The following is a 25,608-nucleotide window of genomic DNA, read 5'->3' as shown; positions in this document are numbered from 1 at the left end:
CGTCCTCTATCAATTGCTTGCTTTGATATGACACCTCTACTCCTCTTTTCCTTTTCCTCTAGTTCCCCCTTTTCATTTTCCGGGCGCTCTTTTACTTCCGTTTCGCGTCTGGTAGTAGCTGGCCGTTCTTTCTGAGCGCAGTCGCCACAGCTCACGAGATTGAAGGCTCGGTGGTTATACCACTCGGAGCGTGGGCTGTGCCTGAACTCGTTAGACAGTTTGAGACCTTTGGCCGCTGTTGCTCATATTGGGCAGTGAAATTTGTCTTACGCGTCTAGTGCCTATTGCAAAAAACCCGTTAACCGCCCACTCCCTATCCGCTCTCCACTCCTTTGTTCCAAAGGTCCGACATATACGGCTTCTTCAGAATCACTCCCGAGAATCAACTGCATCAACTCCGTCATCTTTGGAAATAAATCCACATCTGTTTCCTACATCACCCATATACCTTTTACTTGTTATATCCATCTCCTAGGTTCAGCCCAATATCGTTACGGTCGCCGCTACTAGCCTTATGATCCTCGCGTGGCAATGAACAGTCTTTGACACTCTCTGCATCATTCCACCGGCCACCACTCTGTTACTATGGGACAGTCCTCTTCTACGCATCGTGATCCATCTAACACTGGCTATCCGGCACACCTTGCCCCTTTCTCGATGCAGCGTGGCCCTAACTCAAGGGATGCAGAAGACATGAATCATAGACAAGCGGCTGAACACAACGGAGAGGGTGGTTTCTCACCCCGGACAAACGTGAACACACACACAAGGAGCGATCAAGATATGCCATCCGACCGGCCAGGTCGGTTCTCCGCGGGGGGTTCGCAACCCATGAGGAGTATCGAGGAGGAGGACGGGGCCGGGTATGAGCTCCCACCCCGCGAATACCGCACTGCAGCATTTGCCCGAATGGCAGCACGAAGACAATCGACCATGTCAAGGTTAGGCTCTAGGCTTCTTCCCAACTCAGTCATTCGTGGACTTCTCAACAGTCAGGAAGAAACCCCGGCGGAGGGACATGCGCATCGACATGGCCTAATTCATATGCCCATCCCAAGATCCGAAACCGCTCACACATCCGGTCGTTTTAGTGCGTTCAACTCACTCAGCTCCAGAGGAATTACTCGGCGCCGATCTGCTCATGCTCCATATTTTATTCCACCCCGCTCGGAGGCTGGTGGAATTCCAGATGCACCAGCAAACCCGACCTATATCGACTCGTCATCTCAAATACCCGAACCCTCAAGAGCATCCTGGCGTCGAAGTGTCAGGCTACAACGCATGCGCCATTCGATTTCATCTCCCATTTCACACATGTTCGGTCAGCCACACTCAGATTTGCAACCCCACGAAAGCCCGGAATATCCAATGTCAGATCCCTTATTTGACGATAGGGCCATGGACACGCGTCTAGACTTCGGCGAGCCACCTCATGAACTTGATTCTGTAGAACCGGCCGTCCAGACTGGGGAGCCGGTAACTGATTCATCCCCTACCCAGCCAAGTCCTGCTTTGATGCGCCGATTGCCTGGGATCATCCGAGCGAGATCATCCAGAGTCATGCGACGAGAGGAGCAAACACCTCTGTCAAGAGTTCTTCAGCTCGCCGCATCCGCAATTGCAGCTCAGCTATCCGGCACTGCCGGCCCTGCGTTGCCTAATATCCAGGCATTGGGCAATGATGGGTTAGATGGCTCTTTGGAGAACTTCATCCAGAGTTTGCAGCATGCGACTTCTGCCCAGGCTCAACCGACTACAACAGGGGAGGGGCCGAGCACTGCTGCCAATGAGGTACCCCCACATCCCGTCAATTTCTTGCGTGTGTTCAGATTTGCCAATTCAGAATCACCTACGAACCCAGGCGCCTCCGGACAGAGCGCGAATGGCGACCAGGGGACCCAGACCGATGGAATGGACGTCGACGAGCCTGCCGAAGGCGAAGGACGAACAGTAACATTGGTTGTCGTTGGGGTTCGATCCGTCCCGGCTGGAAACGGAGGTAATACCGAGCAACAACAGCCTGCAAGTCCAGGCCCCGGCCTAGATGCTCTGCTCGGCCTACCCTTTTTGCCGCCCAATACTAATCCACGGCCTCAAGATGCCACTGGCGACCCTGCCCAACGGGGTGATGTACGATCCAGATTGCACCTTCCGCGGCAGCCAGGCCATGCAGGGCTACACTCTCCCGCCGGAACTACAGAATTCCCACGCCCATCAGTGCCCAATGCCTTTAGAAGAATGTCTGATACCGGGCCACGTGCTGCATTCCCATCCTATCATCCCTCTGGGTTTTCCGAAAGTCCGCCAGGCCCGCACCCGCCTCCATCAACCCCAGCAGAACAAGGCGTGTCCGCTTTATCCTCCGGCACTTCCACTCCGAGCCGTAGACCGTCCTCTGCTTCAGCAATTCCCCCAGATGTTCTACCCCATCTCCATGAAGGCCAGGCAATGCAGCCGCCGGCGGAGACATTGGGAGAGCCTATGGCATTCAATACCGCTCGTCAGCGACGCCGAAGCGATTCTGAGTACGCCCGTCATCGGGCCCTCGGCTCTGGTGCTGTTCGACGCAATGGCATGGTCGAGCCCGATCAACCCCCACCAAGCGGAGGTCGCAGTTGGTTAATCTATGTTGTTGGGACTAATCTCTCTGAAAATCACCCGGCTCTGACGACACCAAGCCTGTTCACCGATGTAAGAATACCCTACCGCCCTTTATCGGAAAACTGCTAGCTAACACTTTTCAAACAGAACCCAACCTATGAAGATATGATCCTTCTTTCGTCACTGCTAGGTCCAGCCAAACCCCCCGTTGCCTCTCAAACCGACGTCAACTCCGCCGGCGGACTATTCCGTCTTGTTGAATATGCAGGCTCATTGGTCGCCGAAGCTGTGGAGGGCACCAGCACCATTCAAATCCAAGACGGGGAGCGCTGTTTGATCTGCTTGAGTGATTATGAGGTGGCCGAAGAAGTTCGAGAGCTGGGAAAATGCAAGCATGTCTTCCACAAGGACTGCATAGACCAGGTTTGTTACCTTTACCCATTTTGTTTCGATCTGTTCCATTGCTGACTGTATATCGTAGTGGTTAACCACTGGGAGAAACTCTTGTCCTCTGTGCCGAGGTCAAGGCGTCAACGAAACCCCCAGCAACGACTCCAACACCGACAACCCGGCACCCAATACTGCTCCTCCCCCTGCTCCAACTGCAGATGGCACAGCCGTCTGATCCGCTGTGCCTCCTAGCAAGCATGGTCAAACCAGCCATGTGAGCAACTCCCAACTCCCAACTTTGACTTGAATTCTTCTTTCCCTTTAGCTTTAGCATGCAGCGTGTGCTTAGAACCTTTTAACGATTTTTTTTTCCCCATGGATATCCCCTTTGCATTTCATTTTTGTGCATCGGCTTTAGGTGCTTTTATCGTGTTGGGTTATTGAATATTTGCTCTTGGGCCTAGAAATAAGGAACCCTCTTGGAAGATAACTCAGAATTCCAGCCCCGAGAATGTTAGTCTATGAATTCTTGGTCTTCGTTTCTTCGGTCAATTATCGTAGATTTACACACTCCCATGGCTCTGACTGGTCTGGAAATGTTTCACACATTGAAACCATGTACAAATACCATGTAGCGTAACCAACCTTGGATATTTTTGTTCTTATAATGATTCCCCCTAATATTCTCTGTATAGATATAGTATTGAGTACATATATTTCATCTACAATCCTGGGGCCCGCTGCCCCGCGGCTGACTTAGGTAATCTAAAAAATCCCCCCAACTCCCATTGCTAGCTTGCGCCAACGACCTTGTGCTATTTCATTTATTCTCTCAGCTTTGAGACTAGCATTTGCAGTCTCACTATCAAGGCCAGTGTTCAATTGACCTCACCGTGGCCGAAAAAAGTTAAAAGCGTGCTCTCCACCCTTTCAACCTCCGAAGTCTGCAATTTCACCAAAACCCCCACCTACAACCCACCAAAGACCTATAAACCTACAATCCACTATGGCCTCCCCAATCCGCATCACAGTCCTTATATCTGGCAATGGCTCAAATCTGCAAGCTGTGATCGATAAAGTAGCTGCAGGTCAGTTAAACGCAACAATCGTCCGCGTAATCTCCAACCGCAAAACCGCATTTGGCCTCGAGCGCGCAAGCAAGGCCAACATCCCAACCGAATACCACAACCTTGTCAAGTACAAGAAGCAGCATCCCGCGACGCCGGAGGGCATCCAGCTTGCGCGTGAGGAATACGATGCTGAGCTCGCAAGGCTGATCCTTGCTGACGCGCCGGAGCTGGTCGTGTGTCTTGGCTTCATGCACATTCTCTCGCCGCAGTTCTTGGAGCCTCTGGAGAATGCTAAGACAAGGATTATTAACTTGCATCCCGCGCTGCCTGGGGCTTTCAACGGTGTTGTAAGTCATAGACCTCTAGGAGTGTTCCTTGTTACTTAGGATGGTATGCTGATATCTGTTTTTTTCTCTCTGATCATTAGAATGCGATTGGCCGTGCTCATGCTGCGTGGTTGGAGGGTCAGATTGACAAGACCGGTGTTATGATGCACGATGTCATTTCTGAGGTGGATATGGGTACACCAATTCTGGTACGGGAGATCCCCTTCCAGAAGGGTCAGGATGAGAACCTCGAGACCTTTGAAACTCGAGTTCATGAAACCGAGTGGGGTGTTGTCGTTGAAGGTGTGGATAAGGTGGTGAAAGAATTGATGGCCCAGAAGCAAAAAGGCACAAGTGCATGAATACCCATTTGTCTTGGATGACATTACTCCGCATAGTGCCGGATACTGGACGAAGAGAATGCCGCGCTTCTTGATCTGCGTGTTTGACCAGGGATCGGCCCAGGACTTCAAATCCCGAATGATGCCATCGTCGGGGCTGTTGACGATTTATGACTATATCCTTCATATATCTTGTATGATTGCAGAAAAAAAAAAGACTTCATGTTGCATGTATATTTCGTCCTGGGGTGCCAATTTGAAAATTAGAGCCCCCGCCGAGGAAAGCCAAGAACATGCTTAGCCTACCATGGGAAAATCTCTTATGCCTCATGATCATTATAGAAATGAGAAATGCAGGATGACCCAAATGGCCCGAGATCTCTTTCATAGTCAACGGGGATGTAAATTCCAAGCATTTCACCGGTCGAGTTCTCATCACATGCTAGTTATATTGTAGGCCTAGGCCTACACAGCGGGATTAGCTGCACCTAAGACCCTGTCCAATATAGAAACTATTTTTGGGAAGTTCATGGCTGCCCGAGTCAGACAAAGTCAGGCATGTGCCACGCGCCACACCGTATGTGTACGACATCCCCCTGTCTCCTCCATACTCCATGCAATGAACAAATCGGAAACCACCACTCAGGCGGGGAATGTATAGCCTCGAAAGAGGAAAATCATAGCCAAAGAGGAAAAGTGTGGTCCATGCAGTGCAACCAAGACGAAGAAGTGGGCAATCGGAAGCGTTGCAACGTTGAACTGGCCGTTGGGCCTATGATCGTGGCGCATACTTGACAGATCAAACCCAATTCCCAACGTCTTGGTTTATGTGTGATGGGCTCCACTATTTTCGTTCTAGCCACTGGATGTTGGGCTTGATGGTGGATTTGTGTGGATTGTTTTTGGCCCCCGAATTGGCTGGCGTCAACTCAATTAGATGCTGGCCTGTTACTGGAGATCGGCGATTATCATAGCCATTTCGGGCGCGGAATGGGATCTGTTCTGGCCAATTTCAAGAGCTCTGACGGTGATTCTTTGCTTATTTGTGAGAAATTTCTTTTTGGTAGGTGCTGAGCCCTGCATATCGTACTTATATGTATACGGAGTACTTCGTACAATGTAACACATTGAAGAGAGTTACATTGTTGGAAAGATAAGGCCTTTTTGGCTATCCACATTACTCGGGGCAATGAGTTCCGACTGCCGATAGATTCGAGATCTGGATGGAGTATGATCCACGCAGGTTATTGTGATAAAAAAGACTCATATGTACTTTTTCAATGGTAGCCAATAGGAGATCTTGTAGGGTTTTGGGCCGATGTACGTATAATTTTGCATTTTAAGAAACAAAGTTCTGCTTCGGCACAGTATAAGCCGGTACAGTAAATGTTTAATTACTCCTATTTTAATTTGACCGGGATTTGAAATGCTGCGTCGGAGTACCGGACGGAGTACAGAGTATATATAAAGTCCAGTTTCATGTTCAGCGCACGCACCTTGCAAATCACAACGCCATATGATCTTCGACGAGTCCACCAAAGAACCACCCGTGGACTTGCTGCCTGCTGATCTTACCAAAGAGCTGATTCCCCACTAGAACCTTGTTGCTCTCAAAATGACACCAAATCAGGCATAGTGTCAAAATGAATTAGTGGGGGCATTAACGCGCAGGATCTATGGCGGTCTTGTAGAACAATCACCTACAGTTGTAGAGGAATCACATAGATCAGATTTATGATGTACAATGTACTTTTTATAGGTTGTAAGGAAGCTTAATATAATTGAATAGTATAAAAAAAAGTCAAAAAAAAAAAAAAGAATTAGCTTAAGAGCCTCAGGGTGGTCAATTGGTACTACACATGGGTATGGATGGTCCCTTAGCGTTGTCTTGGCTCAAATTATATCTCACCCAGACAAAATGGTGCACGGTCATTTAAGAGGCCAGAGCTTTAGAACCTTGAATGCTCGGGGATTAGGGGATCCTTTTCGGGCAATCTATATCGTGCGTCTCTACCCCTTCCACTTAGTTATATATTACTAATATTGTTGAAAATTAGGGATCATATAGGCTAGAGACGGAGTTCACAACTGGATTGAGACACTTGATCCGATACTGGAGTCGATCCAAGGCTTCGACAAGTCTTAGTGTCTTTTTAATTTTCGATCTATGTAAATCACAGGCCCACCTGTCAATTTAGATACAGTTCCGGCTGAACCCAATATCTTTAGCTCGAATTGGCAGGTCAGAATAGCTGACTGTATTTTACAGCGATACTTTGACTCGAAGAAGAAAAAAAAAAAACCGAGAAAAGAAAAAAAAAAAAAAAACAGAATCTCCCCACAATGAGTAGAAAAGACTATGCATCATAGGGCAGACTATTTTCTCCGTCGAATGAGAATATTCCAATTACAATCAACCCCCTCCACTTTGGAACCGATCTCCGTCAATAGAACGTTTTCGGCAATTTTGAAACTTTCGAGTTAAAAGAAAAAATGCCGAAGTTTAGGTTTTTTTTTATGGGACCGTTCAAACTGTTCTTTGAACTTTACAGGGGGAAGATCAACCGGCGCTTAACTGATAATCGCCATTTTGACTACAAACAGAAAAAAAAAGCGAAAGGTAAGACACACATGGAATACCCGGGGATCCGCTGTCAAATATACCATACCATAAGCCGGGATCCTCTATGATCCTCTCTCCTGTGGCTTGGGATCGTCCCCCCCCTTTTTAATTTTAATTTCTTTCTTTACTGCGCCGGGACCCGAGGTTGAGATCTACTTCTTTGAGAATGGATGAGATCAAGATTAGTCTATGATACGCAAAGAAAAAAAAGTACATATGTAAAAAGTACTGTTGTATTGAAAAATGTAACTTGCACTTTACCTCGGTATCTATATATAATTTCTTTCAACACTAGTAGACTAGTGGGCTGGCTATTGAATTAAACGCGCTATATGGCCGTGAAGGGTAATACCTATACCTAAGACCCATATGCCAAGTTTAGCCGGAGCTCCTGGATCAGCCCATGGTATATCCACAGTATTCATATTCATATATTCATATCCATATGGGAGAATCATTATTACTACATAATGTATCAGATACTGCAGATCATGTTCTAGAGGCTGGGCATTGAAGAATGAAATAGAATACCAAGGTAAAATAAGATGTTAGATAAATCCGAAAGTCATTTTTATAGTCAAATTCGTTTTTTTCATTTCCTTTTTTTTTAATCCCCGCACGTCCCCCAGTTCCTAAATAGTCTGGGTCACTTACTTCCCCCACTTCAACTCCTTCTAAGCTTCAAAATGATTCAATCACTCAGGTGGAATTAGGGGATATCATAGGAATCAAATCACAAGGGACTTTGGATGGGGTTTTGCACACGATGACGCATTCAGAGTCACCCCAGGCGGCCATGTCGGGCTTCCTCGATTCAATGAAACAAGAATCCTTGTTCGGCCCAACACAGTATCCCGAGAGTGTTGCGTTTTGGCACGATCCCTCAACGGCACCGACGATGATAGTACCTCCTGCATATACCTCCCAGAAGCAACTGTTCCAACCTCTCTCGGACCAGAAGAAGCATAAGCGCACCCGGAGCGGCTGCTTTACCTGCCGTTCACGTCGAATCAAGTGTGACGAGAACCGTCCAGTCTGTGAACGGTGTAGGAAAGGGAGCCGCGATTGTGTCTATCCATCACCCACTGCATCATCCACATCCAAGGCTAGCTTACGCACTACAGCCAAGTCACGCGCTACTCGCCCGCAGTCGCGCGGCAGCGATTCATCTGGAAAATTAGACTCCGAAACTATCAGCCCCTTGCAGCCCATCATCGACGAAGAAGAACCCGACAGCGCTACATCCGAATCCCGGCCATCCCCAGGCAGCGGCGTCGCCACACACCCGGACCTGCGTAAGAGTCAGAGCGCACAATCTCTCCGGAGGCACAGTACAAGGCCCACGTCCGATACTAGTTCCTACATCAAAGAACAAAGTAGTTCGCCCTCAGCCGAGTCGCGGTTTGAGTCGATGAGCGTGCGCTCCGGCAGCCTTGGACATTCCACAACAGAATTGATCAACAATGCGCGCCTACCAGACGATCTGCGATTTTATCTAAATTTCCAGCAAGAGTTTATGACCCCTCCGCATTTCTTCTTGAGACAGGGTTGCTCCCATTTCATCCATCACACCCTCGTCGAACTTGCCTTGCACTATGAGCCTCTCCTCTACGCCCTGGTGGGCCTTGCGGCCTACCATCATTCTTTACACACCCCTGGGGGAAAGCTCTACACATTTTTGAAATACTATAATAAAGCCTTGGTTCTCCTCCGGAAATCATTGGGTTCTGGAGAGGAGCACAGTGAGGCTACACTGTGCACCGTTCTTGTTCTGACAACATTTGAGGTGTGTTGCTCTTTCCCCGGTGATTACTGCGCCGACCTTTTTCTGACTTTGTTGCGCTTATAGGAATACATCGGCGACTGGGTGAACCTGATCGATCACCACCAGGCGGCACATGCACTTATGCGAGAGTTAGTCACACCGGAATCCGCCAACGTGAACGAGCTACATACTAGTATCTTCTTATGGTACTCGCGTTTCGACGTGGTTGTGGGGATTTTGGCCGGCACCGAAACAGTCCTCGGTAGAGACTGGTATCTTGCAAAGGAGCAGTATGACGCCGAGCAAGCCGCTATGTATCCGGACGATCCATCCAAACAACTCGCCCTTGTTGCATCAATAAACCGACGCTTCGGCTTGGATATGGCTTCCCTCTATGCAAAGTTATCACGCGGCATGATATCAACCGAAACATTCGCCATCCAGAACGAACACCTGGGCCAGTGGATCGAGCAGGCCAAGACGATTCTAAGGGGATTCGATGATTACGAATACAAAGTGCAAAGTTACCCGCAGAAGCAGCCCTTGACCGAAGATGACGTTACCGATCCATACGTGCCCGGTGGCTTGCATCGTGGTGCCTTGTGGGATTTCAACTATGCATGGATTGATATCCTGGCCACCGAGACAATGTACAAGTTCCAGACCATGCAAGTCCTGCGGCAGCCTTTGCTTGAAGAATTGCACGACGTGGCCAAAGAGCAGTGCCGCCTAATCGAGACAATGATTCGCTGGCCTTACAAGGAAAATGGATACTGTCTCAATTTCAAGAACAGCATAGGCATGGTTAGCATGTTTCTTCCCAGAGAGCATAAGTATCAAATGTGGTCCCGGCGCACGTTGGCGTTATTAGAGCAACATGGGTAAGATTCTACCCCACTTATCGATGTTTCAGGTTTGAATGATCAAGAGCAAAGCTAACCAGGATCTATGCGAACAGGTACATCATCGCGCCTAGTTTCCGCTCCGGGCTTGCTACCATCTGGCAAGCTCCAGAGGTTCACCATTGGTGGCTTCCTAATGACGAAGGATATACAAGTATTGTCCGCGAGATTCGTTCCTTGACCAATGAACGCTCATCAAAACCACGGGATGAGATGCGTGAGCATATTCGTGATATGAAGTCTCTGTTCGGAGGGTTGAATCTAGATGAAACCAGCAACAAGAGCAAGAGCCCTTCATAGTGGTCTTGTGTGAATGGGGGGTTTCCGTCGTTGAATGTTCGGCCCTGAGTTCCCTTAGCCACGAGCACAGCCATCGCTTCATTGCTACCCACGATCTTCTCGAAGTTTCCACATCGAAATACACCAAACATCATGCCTTCTACCCTTACCCCGACAACGCCCAGGCAACCAAGCCCACTCATGTCCTATGACTGGATGACACAAATACCCAGTTGGACCAATTTCCATCTTCATTGGACATCGACTCACACCCTCATCTTTGCCCTGGCCTTTTCACACCTTCTACCCATCTTCTCGCCTTCCTTTGAATTGTCCTTGCTATATAACCTCTCATCCAGCCTCTCCCCATCATCACCACATTACACATTCCTCCTCGCTTATCTACCTTGTTACACTATTATCTCTCCTTCCCTCTGATCCTAAAGTGGTCTCTCTCGGTCATGACTTGATGTACATTTATTATACCCAATTTCCTATAGGATCATTGACTGATACCGTTCATTACTTATTTATACCTCCAATCTTCCAAGATTTCATTCTTTTTTTCATGAGCGAAACAGCAAGCTCCGAACAACTCAACTGCTACAAATGACGGGGTTATCCAAAAGTTATTCCAACATTCGAAAGTTTGAGAGACCCGGCATAGAAGAGAACCAGAAAATCAAAAGCGAAGGTCACATTGAGCTTGCACAAAGAGCATGGGACCTCAAGGGACCTTGAAACCCAAGGCAATACTCAACCACCCCTTTCTTGTACCAAGTCTATGTCTGTATAAGAGTTAGGAAACAGCAGGCAGATGAAATTAATTATATACACAGGCAGTTAGCCCCCTTGGGGTGTGGATGTCCGGCATCCATAGCTGCACGAGGTTTCACCTAGAAGGAATTGGTACAACTTGATAATGCATACTGTACACAATATCTTTCAACAACCAACCCGACACCCAGGCTTCCACGGCACCTCCCCGGCCACGACAACGGTCTCCAACCCACCAGCCAACTCCCCAGCACCTCCAACTCCAAACTCGTCACCCTCCACTTCCTCCCCCCACGGCAAGGCATCAACATCAACATCCCACCCAAGCAAACACCGCAGTATAACCCCAGCACCGGCCTTACTCATAACTACATTCATCTCCTTACATCGCTCATCACAAACACACTCCACACAACCTTGCGGCAAAAGACAAGAACAAGCCTCGATGCGCGCAACCGCCCGTCGAAGAAGCAACCCAATAAACTCAAACGCCTTATTAGCAATCCCAGACCCACATGACCCACCCTTCGCGTCATAAAAGGTAAGCCGAGCAGGCCTCTGCCGCGTCGGCGGTTTAAGCTTCTCCTCAAACTCACTGGGCACGTTCGCGCGGCGGAGCGACCGGCCAAGCTCTTTCTTCGCGACTTTGCATTCCGTGCGGACGTCACCGGGCGAAGAAACGACGAAGGAGGGCAGGAGGGAGAGGACGGCGTGTTCAGCGGCGTGAATGGCGGCGGCTATATTAAGCCGATGCGATTGAAGGATCTCCATAGCGCGCGTTGGGACATCGAGCCACATACCCTTTGTAAGACGGTCGATTGGCGGGTTATCGACGGCGACGGCGTCGAGGACACGGCCACGCTTGTCGATTTTGAAAAAGCCGTAGACAACGGCGTGGATTTGGATTGCGCCGAAGAACGCGCGCGAGGCTAGGGGGTCGTTACTGACCACACGCATAGCTTCGGTTTCTATGGGGTCGATGTCGGTGAAGTCGCGTTGCATGGTGTTCCAGTCGACGTGAACGCGCACGACGCGCGCTAGGAAGGATTCGGTGTTTAGTTCTTTTACTAGGTAGGTTGTGCCTTGGTGGAGGAAGATTCCGCCTTCGTAGATTGTGAAGAAGGCGCGCGAGGCTTCGACTTCTTCCAGCACTATATTGCGGTTGTTCGTTGTGTCTATGACGGCGAAGTGTTGGTCTTCTGTGTCGCGGATTGAGACGCTGCGGGAGGGCTGTGGGCGGAAGCGTGGGTGGCAGTGGTAGAAGCCGAGTGAGTCTTTTATTAGGCGGGTTGGGGCTAGGGCAAGGAGCTGTTGCCCGAAGTAGATGCTGTCTTCTTCGGGGCGGATAGGCATCTCAAATGCAGCACATTGGACGTGGCCTTCGAGAATGAGCTCGTTGGATAGGTCGATCTGCAGCTCGCAATTCGGCCGTGTGAATAATTCATCCGGATTCTGCATGTAGTGTTGGTCGGTTGGGTATCTGTCCCCGACTAGGACGGAGAGGGAGTCCTTGTTACGTCGTCCAGCGCGGCCGCTTTGTTGGCGTAGATTGGAAATCGAGTATGGGAAGCCCATGGTGATTACTGCATCCAGGGAGCCAATATCAACGCCCAGTTCCAGTGCGTTGGTGGCCACGATTCCCATGAGTTTCCCCTCGAACATTTCCTTTTCGATTTGGCGTCGATCCTGAGGGCTATACCCTCCTCGGTAGCCCATCACTAGCTTGCCGATTTCTGTTCGTTCGAGTCTATCGAACTCCACGCGCACACCTTGTAAGAGGATCTCACATAACTTCCTGATTCGGCAGAAGGCGATGACTCTCACGCCTCTGAGAATCAGCTGGCAAAATAGTCTGGCGGTCTCAGTGACGGTGTCTGCACGTCCAGAGGTAGGATCTTTGGGGTCTTTGAATGGCGTATTCCAGCAAACAAACTCTTTACGACCAGAGGGAGATCCATCGAAATCGACGAGTTTCACATCCTGCACCCCAAAGACAGACTTCATGTGATCCTCCGGGTTTGCAACAGTAGCAGAACAAGATATGAACTTGACATGCTGATTACCGACGGCAGCACAAATCCTGCGGAGACGTCGCATGATAAAAGCGACATGAGACCCAAACAAGCCGTTATAGACGTGTAATTCGTCGACGACGACGAACTTCAAATTCTTCAAAAAAGTGCGCCAGGAACTCTCCTGCGGCAGAATTGTAATATGAAGCATATCGGGATTGGTGAAGATGATCCGCGCCTCGTCACGTATCAAATTTCGGCTCCCCATAGGCGTATCCCCATCAAACGTTTCAACCATTGTGTGTTGCAGCCCGTTCATAAACTGAAGTAGATCCATCATGCTGCGGCGCTGATCTTGAGCCAATGCTTTCGTGGGGAAGATATACATCCCCCTGCTCTCTGGGTCCTTTTCAAGCTCGTGCAACATGGGGACTTGATAGATAAGGGATTTTCCCGAGCTTGTTGACGTCGACACAATCACATTATGGCCCTCGTATAGGTGGTTAATTGCCTCTGTTTGATGAGTATACATTTGTGTGATTCCTTTTGTGTTATACAGAGCATTCACAAGGTCCTGCGAGAGCTGGAATGTCAAATCACCGTAGACAGGAGACTGGGCTTCGAATACACGATGGCCTTCCGGCACAATCTGCGCATAATACCAATCCATCTGCCGAATCTCTGCAATGATTTCCTCAATGGACTTTCGCTCCTTGGGGATTGTTGCTGGCGGCTGCGCTGTAAGAGGGGTGGGCATAAAAGTATTCTTATCTTGTTCAAGACAATCGACCGGGTCAGTATTATTGTCCTCACATCGAACCAAAAACTCATTCAAAGCGTCTGAGAATTTGACATTCCGTTTTTCAATCAAGGCCAGCATCTGCTTTTGGCTGTAGACGGGCATTTTCAGATCCTCGTCTTTCATACGACGGACGGGTTTCATAGGCTCTCCCGTCTTAGGATGTAGTGATTCCCGCTTCAGATCAGCGTCCACAAACTCAAATAGCAGAACTTGCTTTGTGTCTTCGTGAAGATCGCCACTAGCGTCTTCAGCTGTGTCCGTGTTCCCAAATGGCAGATTAGATCGTTTGTGTAATCCATATTGAGATATCTCTTCATCTCCAGCAGTCATTACTTCCAATTTGGCTTCGTCCACATATTCGAAGCGGACCGCGCCCGGAACTATGACTTTCACGCGTGCAACATCCTCAACGGTGAGTTCTCGTTGACCAAGTTGGGCTTGTACTGCCTTTTTTATGTTGTCAAATGTGGTGGCGAAGTGCTTTCGCGTGCAACAAAATGTGTAAACGAGATTCAAGGCGCGATGGGTTTGTGAGAGGCGTTTGAAGGTATCTGGTAATGGTGTAGATGGAGTTCGCTTCGAGGGCTTCGCGGGTTTCGAGGTAACTTTCTTTCCTTTGCTTGTTTTTTTGGTGGCTATATTTTTGATAGATCCGGTTCCATGCACATCATATTCGTTGAGAGAACCATCGGCCGTAGTCGAGGGTGTTTGATCGGCAAGGTCTTGGGGCGACGCGTCCGGGGGAGTCACATTGGACTCGACAGCACAATCGCCTTCATGACTTCGTTTCCGTTTGAGTGATGAGTCCGGTGGTATTGACGAGGAGCCCGTCATGTCGAAGCCCCATAATGTTGTTGAAGTCGAAATCGACAAAAGTTGGGAACTGATGGGAAACGCGAGATCACGTGAACCAATATGACCTAAAATGGCTATTTCAATGGTCCTCTCTATAAGTCTACAAGAACGAAATGTACAATATTCACACAATTGTATTAAAGATCGCTAATAATCTGCAATAACAACCCCCAACCCCCACAGTGGTTCTTTTTTTTGTTTTTTTTTGTGTTACTGCTTATTTACATCAACCTAACCACAGGTATCAACTAGATCTTCTCCAAGATGTGCTTTAGCACATCGTACAGTTCCTGAGCGGGCTTTTCGTTGCTAAGCTGTTTTGATCCGTTAGCATTATAATCAAAAAGATTGGGATAATTTGGAGAAGACTTACCCGGAGAAGCAGGCTAACAACTTTCTCACCGTCCTTGCTGGCAAGGTAAATATCCCGGGTGGCCGGGCGATCACCCTTGTTGTCGCCAAATGGCATGGTCTGCCAAATTGCACTGTTCAACATGACACGCAAGGCACCATCGGCACGCATGATCATGCGGCCAGATTGCTTTCCGTGGGAGTCCGTCTTGAGGTTAACCTTGAAGGTGCCAATGCCACGCTCCTTCCATTTCTTGTTGGCAAAGTAGTAAAGCTTGCCCTTGGATGTGAACTTGGTGGTCTCGTTTTCTTCGCCGGTTTCAACTGGTTTTTTAACCTGGGATGAGCGACTGGCCAATTCTGGTTTCCTGGGGATACGCTGCAAGGAGGGGTCCATACCAGTTTGTTGGTGGAAACGTTCGTCGGTCTTCTCGGCAACAAAGGTGTCATTAGCTTCACCCGCTGCTTCGTTGTCACTCTCTTCGTTGTCGGATTGCTTTGCACCCAGGGTCTTGTCACTGGAATTTCCAAAGGAAACGGGGGCATTAGGAGACGCGAAACTGGTTAGTTTACCGGCTGTTCCAGAGAAACTGGCAGGGGCGTTGGCAGATGCGAAGCTGGTCAATTTACCAGTTGCTCCAGGGAAAGCGGCGGGAGCATTGGAGGACGCGAAACTGGTGAGTTTACCAGATGGAGCAGGGAAAGCGCTGCCAAATCCAGAGAAGCCAGTTCCGAGGGCACCCAAACCAGTAGTCGAGGCACCGCTGGTTGCGAAAGGTGAAGCATCAGAGGTTGATTTAGCTGCAGGCATTGCAAACGGTGAGGGGTTGGCAGAAGCCTTTCCGAATGCACTCGCGGTGAAAGTCTATCGGAGGCAAGCGTTAGTAGAAGAACGGGACAAAAAAAGTTGGGGAAGTCAAAGTAGCAAACCAACCTGATCCACCTTGGCCTTGCGCTCCTCTGAGTTGTCGCGCGGTCTCTTCTTTTCGGGTTGTCCTTCGGCAGTAGATTTTTCGTCCGATGAAGTGGTCTCAGCCAAACCGGGAGTGGGGTCAGTAATAGCGTGAGAATTCTTCGATACATCATCTTCAAGTTGTTCTCGGCTCCGTTTCTTCTTGAGAGTTTGTGAAGAACCATCTTCGTTTCCGCCGGCGGTCGTTTCGATATTCTGTGGGAATTTATAGCGGTCAGGATCAATAATTTCAACCATGGGTCTGGGGTAATCTGGGTGCGTGGGACTGCGTGGGACAGGACTCGGAGAAGTCGGGAATTCAGGTGAACGGTAGTCAGGCAGAGAGTCCTCGGACGAGGAATCTCCGCTTGACTCAGGGTCTTCAAGGGGTATGTAGTCTTCAGAGGGTACATGCTTTCCAGAGGAAGCGTGTCCAGAGGAAGCAGGTCCAGAGGAAGCATGTCCAGAGGAAGCATGTCCAGAGGAAGCGTGTCCAGAAGCATGCCCAGAGGTAGCATATCTATAGGAAGCATGTCTAGAAGCATGTCCAGAAACATTCCCAGAGGAAACATTCCCAGAGGAAGCATGCCCAGAGGTAGCATATCCATAGGAAGCACGTCCAGAGGAAGCATTTCCAGAGGAAGCGTGTCCAGAAGCATGTCCAGAAACATGTCTAGAGGAAACATGTCCAGAAATAGCATGTCCGGAGGCAGCATGTCCAGAGGAAGCGTGTCCAGAAGCATGCCCAGAGGTAGCATATCTATAGGAAGCACGTCTAGAAGCATATCCAGAAGCATACCCAGAGGTATCATGCCCAGAGGTAGCATATCCATAGGAAGCACGTCTAGAAGCATATCCAGAAGCATACCCAGAGGTATCATGCCCAGAGATAGCATGTCCGGAGGCAGCATGTCCAGAGGAAGCGTGTCCAGAAGCATGTCCAGAGGAAGCATTTCCAGAGGAAGCGTGTCCAGAAGCATGTCCAGAAACATGTCTAGAGGAAACATGTCCAGAAATAGCATGTCCGGAGGCAGCATGTCCAGAGGAAGCGTGTCCAGAAGCATGCCCAGAGGTAGCATATCTATAGGAAGCATTTCTAAAAGCATGTCCAGAAACATGTCCAGAGGAAACATGCCCAGAGGAAGCATGTCCAGAGGAAGTGTCTCCAAGGGAAGCGTGTCCAAGGGAAGTGTGTCCAAGGGAAGTGTGTTCAAGGGAAGGGTGTCCAGGGGAAGTGTGTCCAGGGTAAGGGTTTCCGGATCGAGAAATACGCTCTGCAGATGGAATGGTGGTATTGATTATGGGAGATTCGTCTTCAGCGGACCTCGAAGTCTCAGAAACCAAGGAAACCACGCCAGGGTGTACCTTGACATCAATGTCCAGAGGGATGCTCAAACGGGTAATTTTCTCGGATCCAGCAATTGAGACCTTGATCTCAACGCCCAGGGGAATATGGACCTTGGTGGTCTCGTGGGTAGTGTTCGCGGGTGTGGCTAGCACATTGTCACTCACATTTTGCGTAATGCCATTGTTGGAGGTTCCGGTGTGGTCGGAGGTGGCTTCCGTGGAAGCATGTAGGATGTCCGGGGTGCACTCTCGAGATCGCTTGATTGGAGGTGTGTCATTTGCTCCATCTGTGTCGTCGAGGGAGCGCTTTCGGTTTGGACGGGCAGAACCGTTGTTTTCGCCCACAGCGCCTAGATTAGTCTTCTTGAGCTGTTGTCGCACGGGGCGTTCGCTGTCATTGTCCGAGGGGGGCGACTGCGCGGCTACTGTCAAGATATCGTCAGATCACATGAACGTCGGAGAAAGCCGTGCAGCAAAGGAGTATTGAGGATAGAAAGGAAAGCTGTAGGGTTGAATAAAGACGGATCACTAGATTAAACGTACCTCTGTGGTCCATTTTCAGTTGCTCTGTATCTGGAGCTTTGAGGTTGTTAGCAAGACTGCCCAACTCTGTGGGGGATTCGTGGCCATGCGCCCAAGCAATGATGACTTACCGCCTGCTGAGGAGTTCTGCTCACGGGAAGCAGAAGCCATAGTGTCACGTCCTGAGGACAAATTCAAAAAGATATTGGGTATTCCAGATATGCCGAAATTGAGTTGAGCGGAGGTAGGTCACGTTGACCGCAGATGAACAGATGGGATCGATTGGGACCGGCCGAATCAACGAAGAATAGAAGATTTGAAGTTTGCGAAAGTTGCAAAGGTTGCGAACAGAAGAACAAGAGGATGGGAGGGTGAAAAAGGTGAGAGAAGAAGGAAAAGCTAGCTTGCCGGTTCTTATATAACTTGACCGCCGGGTGCGGGGCCCAACAAACGGGTTCTCTCTAAAGAGCGTCAATGGAAGAACAAAGCGTATTCATCTACAATCTATTGTTGCCTCGACATAAATTCAATTTCAAGTCTGGATATACCGGTATCCTATTCTAATATCCATTGTTATTGAGAGCCTAGAAGCTTGTGACGGCGCATTTCCTCTCTTGACCACAACAGAGAGCCTTATCACAATAGCCTTAACTGATGAAACAGAGACATCCGATCGCAATGTAGAACACAAACAGCGGGTAAACTGCGATGCCGACTCGGTTCCGCACCACCCCCGAGCCTCCTAAGATGCTTACTCCAGCTGCTAAAGACCATGCGACTAACACAAGATATACCGGTATCCGTGCGATAGTAGGAAGTCCCACGGCACTCAGCATAGCCGCAATGACCAAGGGGAATAGAGTATAGCCGATAATGCAAATCGACTGGAAGAAAGAACTAGTAGGCCGCAATGTCAGTAAATTGCGATAGGGGACGTTTCATGTAACACTTACATCTTGCCTCCAAGGAGCTTGATCTGAAGGGTCACGGCCGCTTCTCCGATCCAAACAAGACAGAAAACACCAGAGAAAACTGCCGATGATTGGTCACCCTTTGCGATAGACAAGAACAAACTCAGGACCAGACAAAAGACAAGCGGCCCCCTGGAGTAAGCCCTTAGTTAGTTTCCATGCAAAGTTTTCGTGTGCAGGGCAGCTTACCAGAGATCCCAGTCCCGCAATCCTTCGCTCATGCCACCCTGCAGGACCACGTCGGCATCCGGCCAGCGTCCAACGAGTCCTCGAATGTTACCACCAAATCCAGACACTCCTCCTTGCTCAGAATCAGCGGTGCCACGGCCTGCACGCTGCATCATTCCTCCAAGCAAGTACTTTGGCCAAAGCACCTGGCGCATCTTCTCCCACACGGCAACCAAGTCGCGTGACAATGTATCCCAAACACTCTCATCGATGGTGTTTTGGGTCGCACGACGATCTTCACCACCAATAGAAGATGCTAGGTAGTTTCCATAACCTGAGGCATTGCCTCGGTTGCTCGAGCTAGATTCAATGTTGCCTCGCAGAGGGGCTGTGTCGGAGGTATCACGCAGGGGGTCGTCGGCGTCGATGGCTGAATCACATCAGATTAGGGTCTTGCCGATACGACGACCAAAGGGGGGTAAAGGAAAGTAATCACCATCATCGGCTTCGATCAAATCATCGCCAAGGAGAGAATCATCATCATGGGGATCACCATGGGGGTGGCTTTGGTGTACGGTAGCCATGGTTCGCGTGGTAAGGTCGTGATGGTTGAAAGACTAGCGCAATAATTCCACTCTTTTAGTCCTCTTAGAGGCGAATTCGACAAGAACGTTCAAGGTTATCGAAGAGTATGAAAGCGAGTTGGCCAAGCTGTCCCGGAAAGGCTAGAGTGGCATTACGTACCAGGTCACGGGTAATCTTACCAGGCACGTTTTGTTTCACATTTCACTCCGCACGTCTTGCAGATGGGCTATCTGATTAATCCGAAACTGTTTTTATATATAAATTGAATGATCCGGTTTCATTAATTTAACAATCAGTTTTCCCCAGTACCGTCAACATAAGGCTCCTCCTCCTGATACACATTGTACTTGTATTTACTTCCAGTATGATCAGCCCTGAGTTCTTTCTGCCCCTTACCAAATATCTTCTCACGAGCTGTGAGAGGTGGCTCTGAGGGGTCTGGAAGCTCGGGATAAAGACCGCGTCTCCTCAGCTCAGGAATTAGCAGATCAACCACCTCCTCAAAGGTGCCAGGCGTGGTGACATAGCCAAGATTAAACCCATCGAGGTCCGCTTCTCGGATCCAACGCTCCATCTCATCGGCAATAGTAGCAGGGCTTCCAATAGCCACGGGTCCAAGACCACCGATTGCAGCCCTCTCAGCAACCACACGAGGCGTCCAGCGCGGGATATCCTTGCTGGTCGTGAGTAATGAATCAAGCAAGCTAGTGACTTTGCTTGCCTCCAATGAGTCTGCAGCCGTGATGTCCTGGTCCAGTGGAATTTTGGAAATGTCGATGCCCGTCCATCCGCTGAAAAGAACCAGTCCTCCAACCACCGAGGCGTATTTCTTCAGCTCCTCATACTTAGCCCACGCCTCTTCGTCAGTCTCGCCTACGATGGGCGTTAAGGTACCAAAGAACTTGATTGACTGAGGATCACGGCCTCGTTCTGCGGCTAGCTTGCGGATATTCGCGATCTTCGGCCGCAACACCTCCGGCGAATGGGAAGAGACGAAGATTGCCTCAGCGTGGGTCGAAGCAAATTCTGATCCTGCGGGTGAAGTCCCAGCCTGGAAAAGGAATGGTGTTCGCTGCGGAGACGGGTCGACAATGTGTCGTGTGCTCAATGAGAAGTACTTGCCCTTGTGGTTGATCTGGCGGACTTTATCTGGATCTACGTATGTGTCTGCTTCGGGGTTGGGCGACAGCGCATCAGGAGCCCAGGAGCCCTCCCACAGTCTATACGCAACAACCGCCGAGTCAGTCTTCAACAATATCACTTTAAACAAGCCGTGGGTATGTAGCTTACTTATAGAGCACCCTCAGATATTCATCTGCCTGACGGTACCGCTCGTCATGCTCAATTGGAGTATCTAGACCAATGGCTTTGAAAGCTGCCTTCTTATATGAGGTCACAATGTTCCAACCCACTCGACCATTAGTCAAATGGTCCAAGGTTGAAAAACGCTTAGCCAGCAAGAAAGGTTGCTCAAATGAAGTCGACGCCGTGATACCAAACGCCAGATTCTTTGTCACTGCAGCCATCGCTGAAATGGGCTAACCAAAAGTCAGACCTAATCGTACCTTTTGTTTGATTGACACTCACGATAGTCGGGTCCGTCACTGGCCATTGTGCCGCGCGTCGAATACACTCGTCCAGTTTGCCCTCGTAGGTATCATAGCCTCCAGTTGTATCTGCCAGGAACAATGCGTTGATTCCACCGCGCTCCAACAGCTTCGCCAACTCTATCCAATACTCAAGCGTTCGCTTGGTTGCAGACTTGTCTTTGGGATTCTGTGGAGCTGTCAGCGTTTTGGTTCTTCTACTTCAATTCATATACTAACTCTCCATTGTCCAGGGGATAAGTGTCCCACGGTCGACATGTCAAAAGCATTTAGCAAGATTTGTTTCTTGCCATTGCCAGCGGCCGAGCCATTCTGGCTAGTAGCTGCATTGTCTCCCATGATGTATAAGACCCTTTATCGCGTTCAATGCTTCCTCTCACAAGTTCAAAAGAAGATCTAGTATAGTATATAAAGTGACAACGCCCCTCGTCTCCTAGACTATTTTGCCCAGATGTACCCCACCAACTCCAAATTCGCCTATCATACACGTATCTCGCGCCATCGGTAATGTGAAAAAGAGGGGAACGGCAAGTTTCCGAGTATAGGTGAATCTTTCACTATGGCGTGTCGTAGATCAAACATTCGCCATCATCCCCACAGTATTCACAACATCTTAGGGATGCATTTCACCATCCGCTGTCAGATTGCGTGATGCTTTCCTCGACAACCCGACATGGCAGATTATTATGTCCTGTGCTCCTTTGGATCGATTTTACCTTGTATAGAGGATAGAAATAACAGAATTATAATAATATTTGAATATCAAATCACTTGGCAGTTGATATAGGGGAGCAGATAGAAAAGCTCAGCACAATCATGGAATATAGATCTTAGAAGTTGATAGCAACATCAAATCCGTCTAGAAATCTTGATTATTGTTCAGTTAGAAGTAGAGAATGTACCAAATGGTATTATATACATAATGCAAATATGCAACGCCATCTATAACCCCCAATATGTGATATACAAACATAATACAATCGAGATCACGGTCTCGTCGTGTCCAACACGAATTTGATTAAGCCTCAATCAGTGCATGTCACGAGGAAAATTCCTCTTGCTAATCCGAACTTTCTTGGATTTGAGGGTTCCGAGCCTCCCACTGGAATTTCTTGATGCGTTCCCGGGCCTCCTCCTTCTGCTGCAGCGTCGGGTAAACCTTCTTGTTCTTCCAAGTCGCAATGACATCCTTGTCAGAATACTTCTTCAGCATATTCGAGTCAGCCTCAAGGGCCTTGCGCTCGGCCTTCGAAACATGAGACTTATAGTCAAGCTTGAGAGTGTCGTCAACCACCAGACGAACCCGCGACATCATTTTCACAGCCGCCGGACCGGCGACAGAATCCGAAAGTGAGTTCTGAATGGCACTCCAGCGAGTCCTCGACTCTGGTTTGCCGTTCTCCATTGCCTCGTGCAGCTGGAGGATATATGGCCGCAAGGTGGCGATAGCAGTGAGTCGCAGCTTCGCTTGTAGCTTCCTGCCCATCTCATGCAGTTTAGTGGGTTTGGAGGATTTGAAATTTTCGGCTGTGTCGAGTCCTCTAAGGTGCAGAAGGACGGATGGGTTGGCGGAAAGGATCTGGATCATTTCCAGATACCCCTCGAGGACGCGAATATCAGGTAGGATCAATGCTTTGTCCATCAAACCGACCAGCTCGTTCGCGTGTTGGAGAACTGAGTGGTTGCGGCGATCACGGCGGCAGACACTGAGAGCGACGTGGAATGCTGTTCCAGTTGCTTGGCCGGAGGGGACCATCTGCTCCCGCATGGTTTTGACGCTAATTTTGCTGGACCGAGAGATGCGGAGGAGACGGAAATATGCGATGTAGGTGAAGGTATCGGGGTCAATGCGGTTATCGTGGTCTTCCAATGTCATATACTTCCAGTAGGCCTGCCCACCCTCGGACCCTTGGGTCATGGTGAAACAAGCATTCAGGATAAGAGTCAGTTCCTTGCTGTCTGGTTTGAGGAATGATAGTTCCTCCGCCTGGGGAACGACGGGTTTGAAAAGTTCTGTAAAGTCTTCTTCTTCCTCCTCTTCCACTTCTTCCTCCTCTTTCTCCATCTCCTCAAATTCTTCTCTCGGATCCTGCTCAAGTTCCTCGGCCGGTTCCAAACTTTCAATTGGTCGATTGTTTTCGTCTACGAACGGAACATCTTCCATATTTGACTGCCGCGTAGCCTCTTGGATTTCAATGGCTTGAGTTTGCTCGGGGGTGATTCTGCGGCGGGTCGTCTTCTCGTTCTCAGTGGGTCGCTTTTGCAGTATGGGAACCCCCATGGTTTGCTTGTACAATTCCATAACATTGTAACAGTCCATATCACTACCTCCTTCCAGAAGCAGGTTGGCCATGGCGTTAACGAGTTCATTGTCAATTTTCAAAGTTTGGTTCTTCCACCGCCAGATAATATCGGCCCAAATCCGCTTGCCTTCAGTAATAACCTGGGCCTTGCGCTCGAGAATCTCTTCAATCTGATCGGGGGACTTTTTCTCCACATCTCTACGAGATGCAAATTGGACAGCGTTCAAGATAATGGTGTAGGTGGTAGCATCTGGAGCACCTGGTCCCTCTTCGGGTAGGTCACCGGCAATTTTCCACAGCCGATCCATGTCCCAATGACGATGGCAGACTGTGAGCATAGCATTGGTGTGTATGATATCAAGCTTAACTCCTGAGTTTGGTGAATCAATCGAGCGGTAGACGGAGGCGGCAGTCTTAGCGATAGCTAATGACCTCGGGGCTGAGGCGAAGCCCTTCAACATGATCGTATATGTTCTAGGAGTCGGTTTCCTGCCACGCTTTTTCATCTAGGGGAGAAATTCTGTCAGCATACAAGTCCAAACGTCAAACTCGGGCAACTCCTAGGACGGGAGCACACAGAACCGATGAAACTCACATCATTGTAGAACTTGAACGCAGCCTGTGGGTGATTTTGATCCATACAGTATTGCAGGAGATGATTCCAAGCAACATCACATCTCATTCCCTGCTTTGTTCCAGCACGAACCAAGGCCGCCGCGAGGGCCGGATTACCACTGTGCAAAATGCGCGCGACGCGATCCGCCATTCTGCGTGGGTCATTCAACCATTTCAATTCCTCATTGATAATCTTGGGTGTAAGTTTGGGCATTCCTCCAAGCGGGCCACGGAATCTGTCGTTCTCAGGAGTCTCGCCATCGGCGTTATCGGCCTCAAGGTCTTGTTCTTCAGATGCCTGGTCTTCGGAGACATTGTTCTCCTGCACCTTGCTTTCATCATTCTGGTAATCATATGGATCATTCACCGAGTCCTCATTTTCAGCGGCCTCCTCCAGAGCATCATTTTCAGAAGCTCGCTCATTGTACCGCCCGGTAAACGAACCGGACGCAATAGCCATCAACACGTCATGATCCTTCCTAGATTTGGCATTCGAAACATTGTGTCTATTGCCACGCCGATTTTTGAAATGTTTATCGCCAACCCTCTCGTAGCGTTCTGGGACATGTCCTATGCGGCGAGAATCGCTATCTCTATCGGAAGAGCGGTAGTGGGAGGAGGAGGAAGTATAGCGGCGGTAGTCACTTGACGTGATGCATGTCTGTGGGAGTCGTTGGGATGCAGTACTAGCACGATATTGCTGCGCGGTGAGAAGTCGGCTGCGCAAAGCTCTGTTCACGAGCGAGCCCGGAAACCGAAATGTCATGACCGGATTAAAGTGATCTCCAGGGATTAAGCTTGTGTCCTGCACAATGCTAGAAGGGAGACACGGATTCAATAAGGGAACAGTGGCAAAATATAAAATCAAGAAGAATAGATTGTTATTTCCTCATTGCATGTCTGGACCGCGAAACAATTTCGCAGAGACGCTAGTTCATATCGGGCCTAGGCTTAATGCCTGTATATTAAGGCATTAATATATTCAGGCAGGAATTATTTTCTGCCTAAGGCTACATACGTTGTTCAAGACCTAAACTGCAAGTAGTTTAGTTCCCATTCCACCAACCCATGTTCCCTGCGGGCCTTGACGGGAGCGCTAGAGCTCATTTCCAAGAGTCTTCTGTGCGTTTAAGTATTTTACTAGTGTACTAGTTCTGGGGTGTCCGGATCTGCACACTTAGCTCATGCACTGATCCGTGGATGAAGGTGTAATTACTTACTTTAAATCAACCCCGAAGTGGACATATAGCTTCAACACCTCTATATCACTTTCGCTAGATTTTCTATTATTGGATGCTCGATGTCTAGCCGAAGCCACAGGTTTCAGAATCTTCATTGTGCCCAAATATTGCCATGCACCCGCGAACGGAATGGATTTCTTGAAGAAGCCCTGGAGGTTAGTCCATACCTTTTTATAGTGTTATAAAACCTACATACTCGCCAC

At 49.1% G+C, this 25,608-nt stretch overlaps 7 protein-coding genes across 7 annotated transcripts; 3 read left to right on the top strand and 4 right to left on the bottom strand.

Moving 5' to 3' along the window:
• Window positions 1-585: 585 nt before the first annotated feature.
• Window positions 586-3,226, top strand: PGRI_072910 (RING-H2 finger protein; the record flags this gene model as incomplete). Its single annotated transcript, XM_040795005.1, has 3 exons — window positions 586-2,691; window positions 2,749-3,024; window positions 3,083-3,226. The coding sequence occupies 3 exons, from the start codon at window positions 586-588 to the stop codon at window positions 3,224-3,226; spliced, it is 2,526 nt and encodes an 841-aa protein (XP_040652682.1).
• A 771-nt stretch (window positions 3,227-3,997) lies between these two features.
• PGRI_072900 (phosphoribosylglycinamide formyltransferase) lies at window positions 3,998-4,749 on the top strand (the record flags this gene model as incomplete). The annotated part of the gene is made up of 2 exons (XM_040795004.1): window positions 3,998-4,408; window positions 4,489-4,749. The coding sequence occupies 2 exons, from the start codon at window positions 3,998-4,000 to the stop codon at window positions 4,747-4,749; spliced, it is 672 nt and encodes a 223-aa protein (XP_040652681.1).
• A 3,368-nt stretch (window positions 4,750-8,117) lies between these two features.
• Window positions 8,118-10,318, top strand: PGRI_072890 (Zn(II)2Cys6 transcription factor; the record flags this gene model as incomplete). The annotated part of the gene is made up of 3 exons (XM_040795003.1): window positions 8,118-9,137; window positions 9,201-9,997; window positions 10,075-10,318. The coding sequence occupies 3 exons, from the start codon at window positions 8,118-8,120 to the stop codon at window positions 10,316-10,318; spliced, it is 2,061 nt and encodes a 686-aa protein (XP_040652680.1).
• Window positions 10,319-11,242: 924 nt separating this feature from the next.
• On the bottom strand, window positions 11,243-18,086 carry PGRI_072880 (ATP-dependent 3'-5' DNA helicase; the record flags this gene model as incomplete). The annotated part of the gene is made up of 8 exons (XM_040795002.1): window positions 11,243-14,843; window positions 15,029-15,057; window positions 15,117-15,959; window positions 16,029-16,262; window positions 16,334-17,320; window positions 17,412-17,818; window positions 17,937-17,972; window positions 18,047-18,086. The coding sequence occupies 8 exons, from the start codon at window positions 18,084-18,086 to the stop codon at window positions 11,243-11,245; spliced, it is 6,177 nt and encodes a 2,058-aa protein (XP_040652679.1).
• A 476-nt stretch (window positions 18,087-18,562) lies between these two features.
• Window positions 18,563-19,638, bottom strand: PGRI_072870 (Yip1 domain protein; the record flags this gene model as incomplete). Its single annotated transcript, XM_040795001.1, has 4 exons — window positions 18,563-18,812; window positions 18,869-19,018; window positions 19,076-19,484; window positions 19,551-19,638. 4 exons carry the CDS (start codon window positions 19,636-19,638, stop codon window positions 18,563-18,565), a joined length of 897 nt encoding a protein of 298 aa, XP_040652678.1.
• A 293-nt stretch (window positions 19,639-19,931) lies between these two features.
• PGRI_072860 (xenobiotic compound monooxygenase, DszA family) lies at window positions 19,932-21,585 on the bottom strand (the record flags this gene model as incomplete). The annotated part of the gene is made up of 4 exons (XM_040795000.1): window positions 19,932-20,859; window positions 20,930-21,177; window positions 21,227-21,415; window positions 21,466-21,585. The coding sequence occupies 4 exons, from the start codon at window positions 21,583-21,585 to the stop codon at window positions 19,932-19,934; spliced, it is 1,485 nt and encodes a 494-aa protein (XP_040652677.1).
• Window positions 21,586-22,306: 721 nt separating this feature from the next.
• PGRI_072850 (pentatricopeptide repeat-containing protein) lies at window positions 22,307-24,930 on the bottom strand (the record flags this gene model as incomplete). The annotated part of the gene is made up of 2 exons (XM_040794999.1): window positions 22,307-24,055; window positions 24,145-24,930. The coding sequence occupies 2 exons, from the start codon at window positions 24,928-24,930 to the stop codon at window positions 22,307-22,309; spliced, it is 2,535 nt and encodes an 844-aa protein (XP_040652676.1).
• Between the last annotated feature and the right edge of the window lie 678 nt (window positions 24,931-25,608).

The sequence above is a fragment of the Penicillium griseofulvum genome (genome assembly GCF_001561935.1).
Source record: "Penicillium griseofulvum strain PG3 chromosome Unknown contig_6, whole genome shotgun sequence".
In the NCBI taxonomy this organism is placed as follows: domain Eukaryota; kingdom Fungi; phylum Ascomycota; class Eurotiomycetes; order Eurotiales; family Aspergillaceae; genus Penicillium; species Penicillium griseofulvum.
Note: the sequence above shows the minus strand (reverse complement) of the source record. Positions and strands in the feature narration are given on the sequence as shown.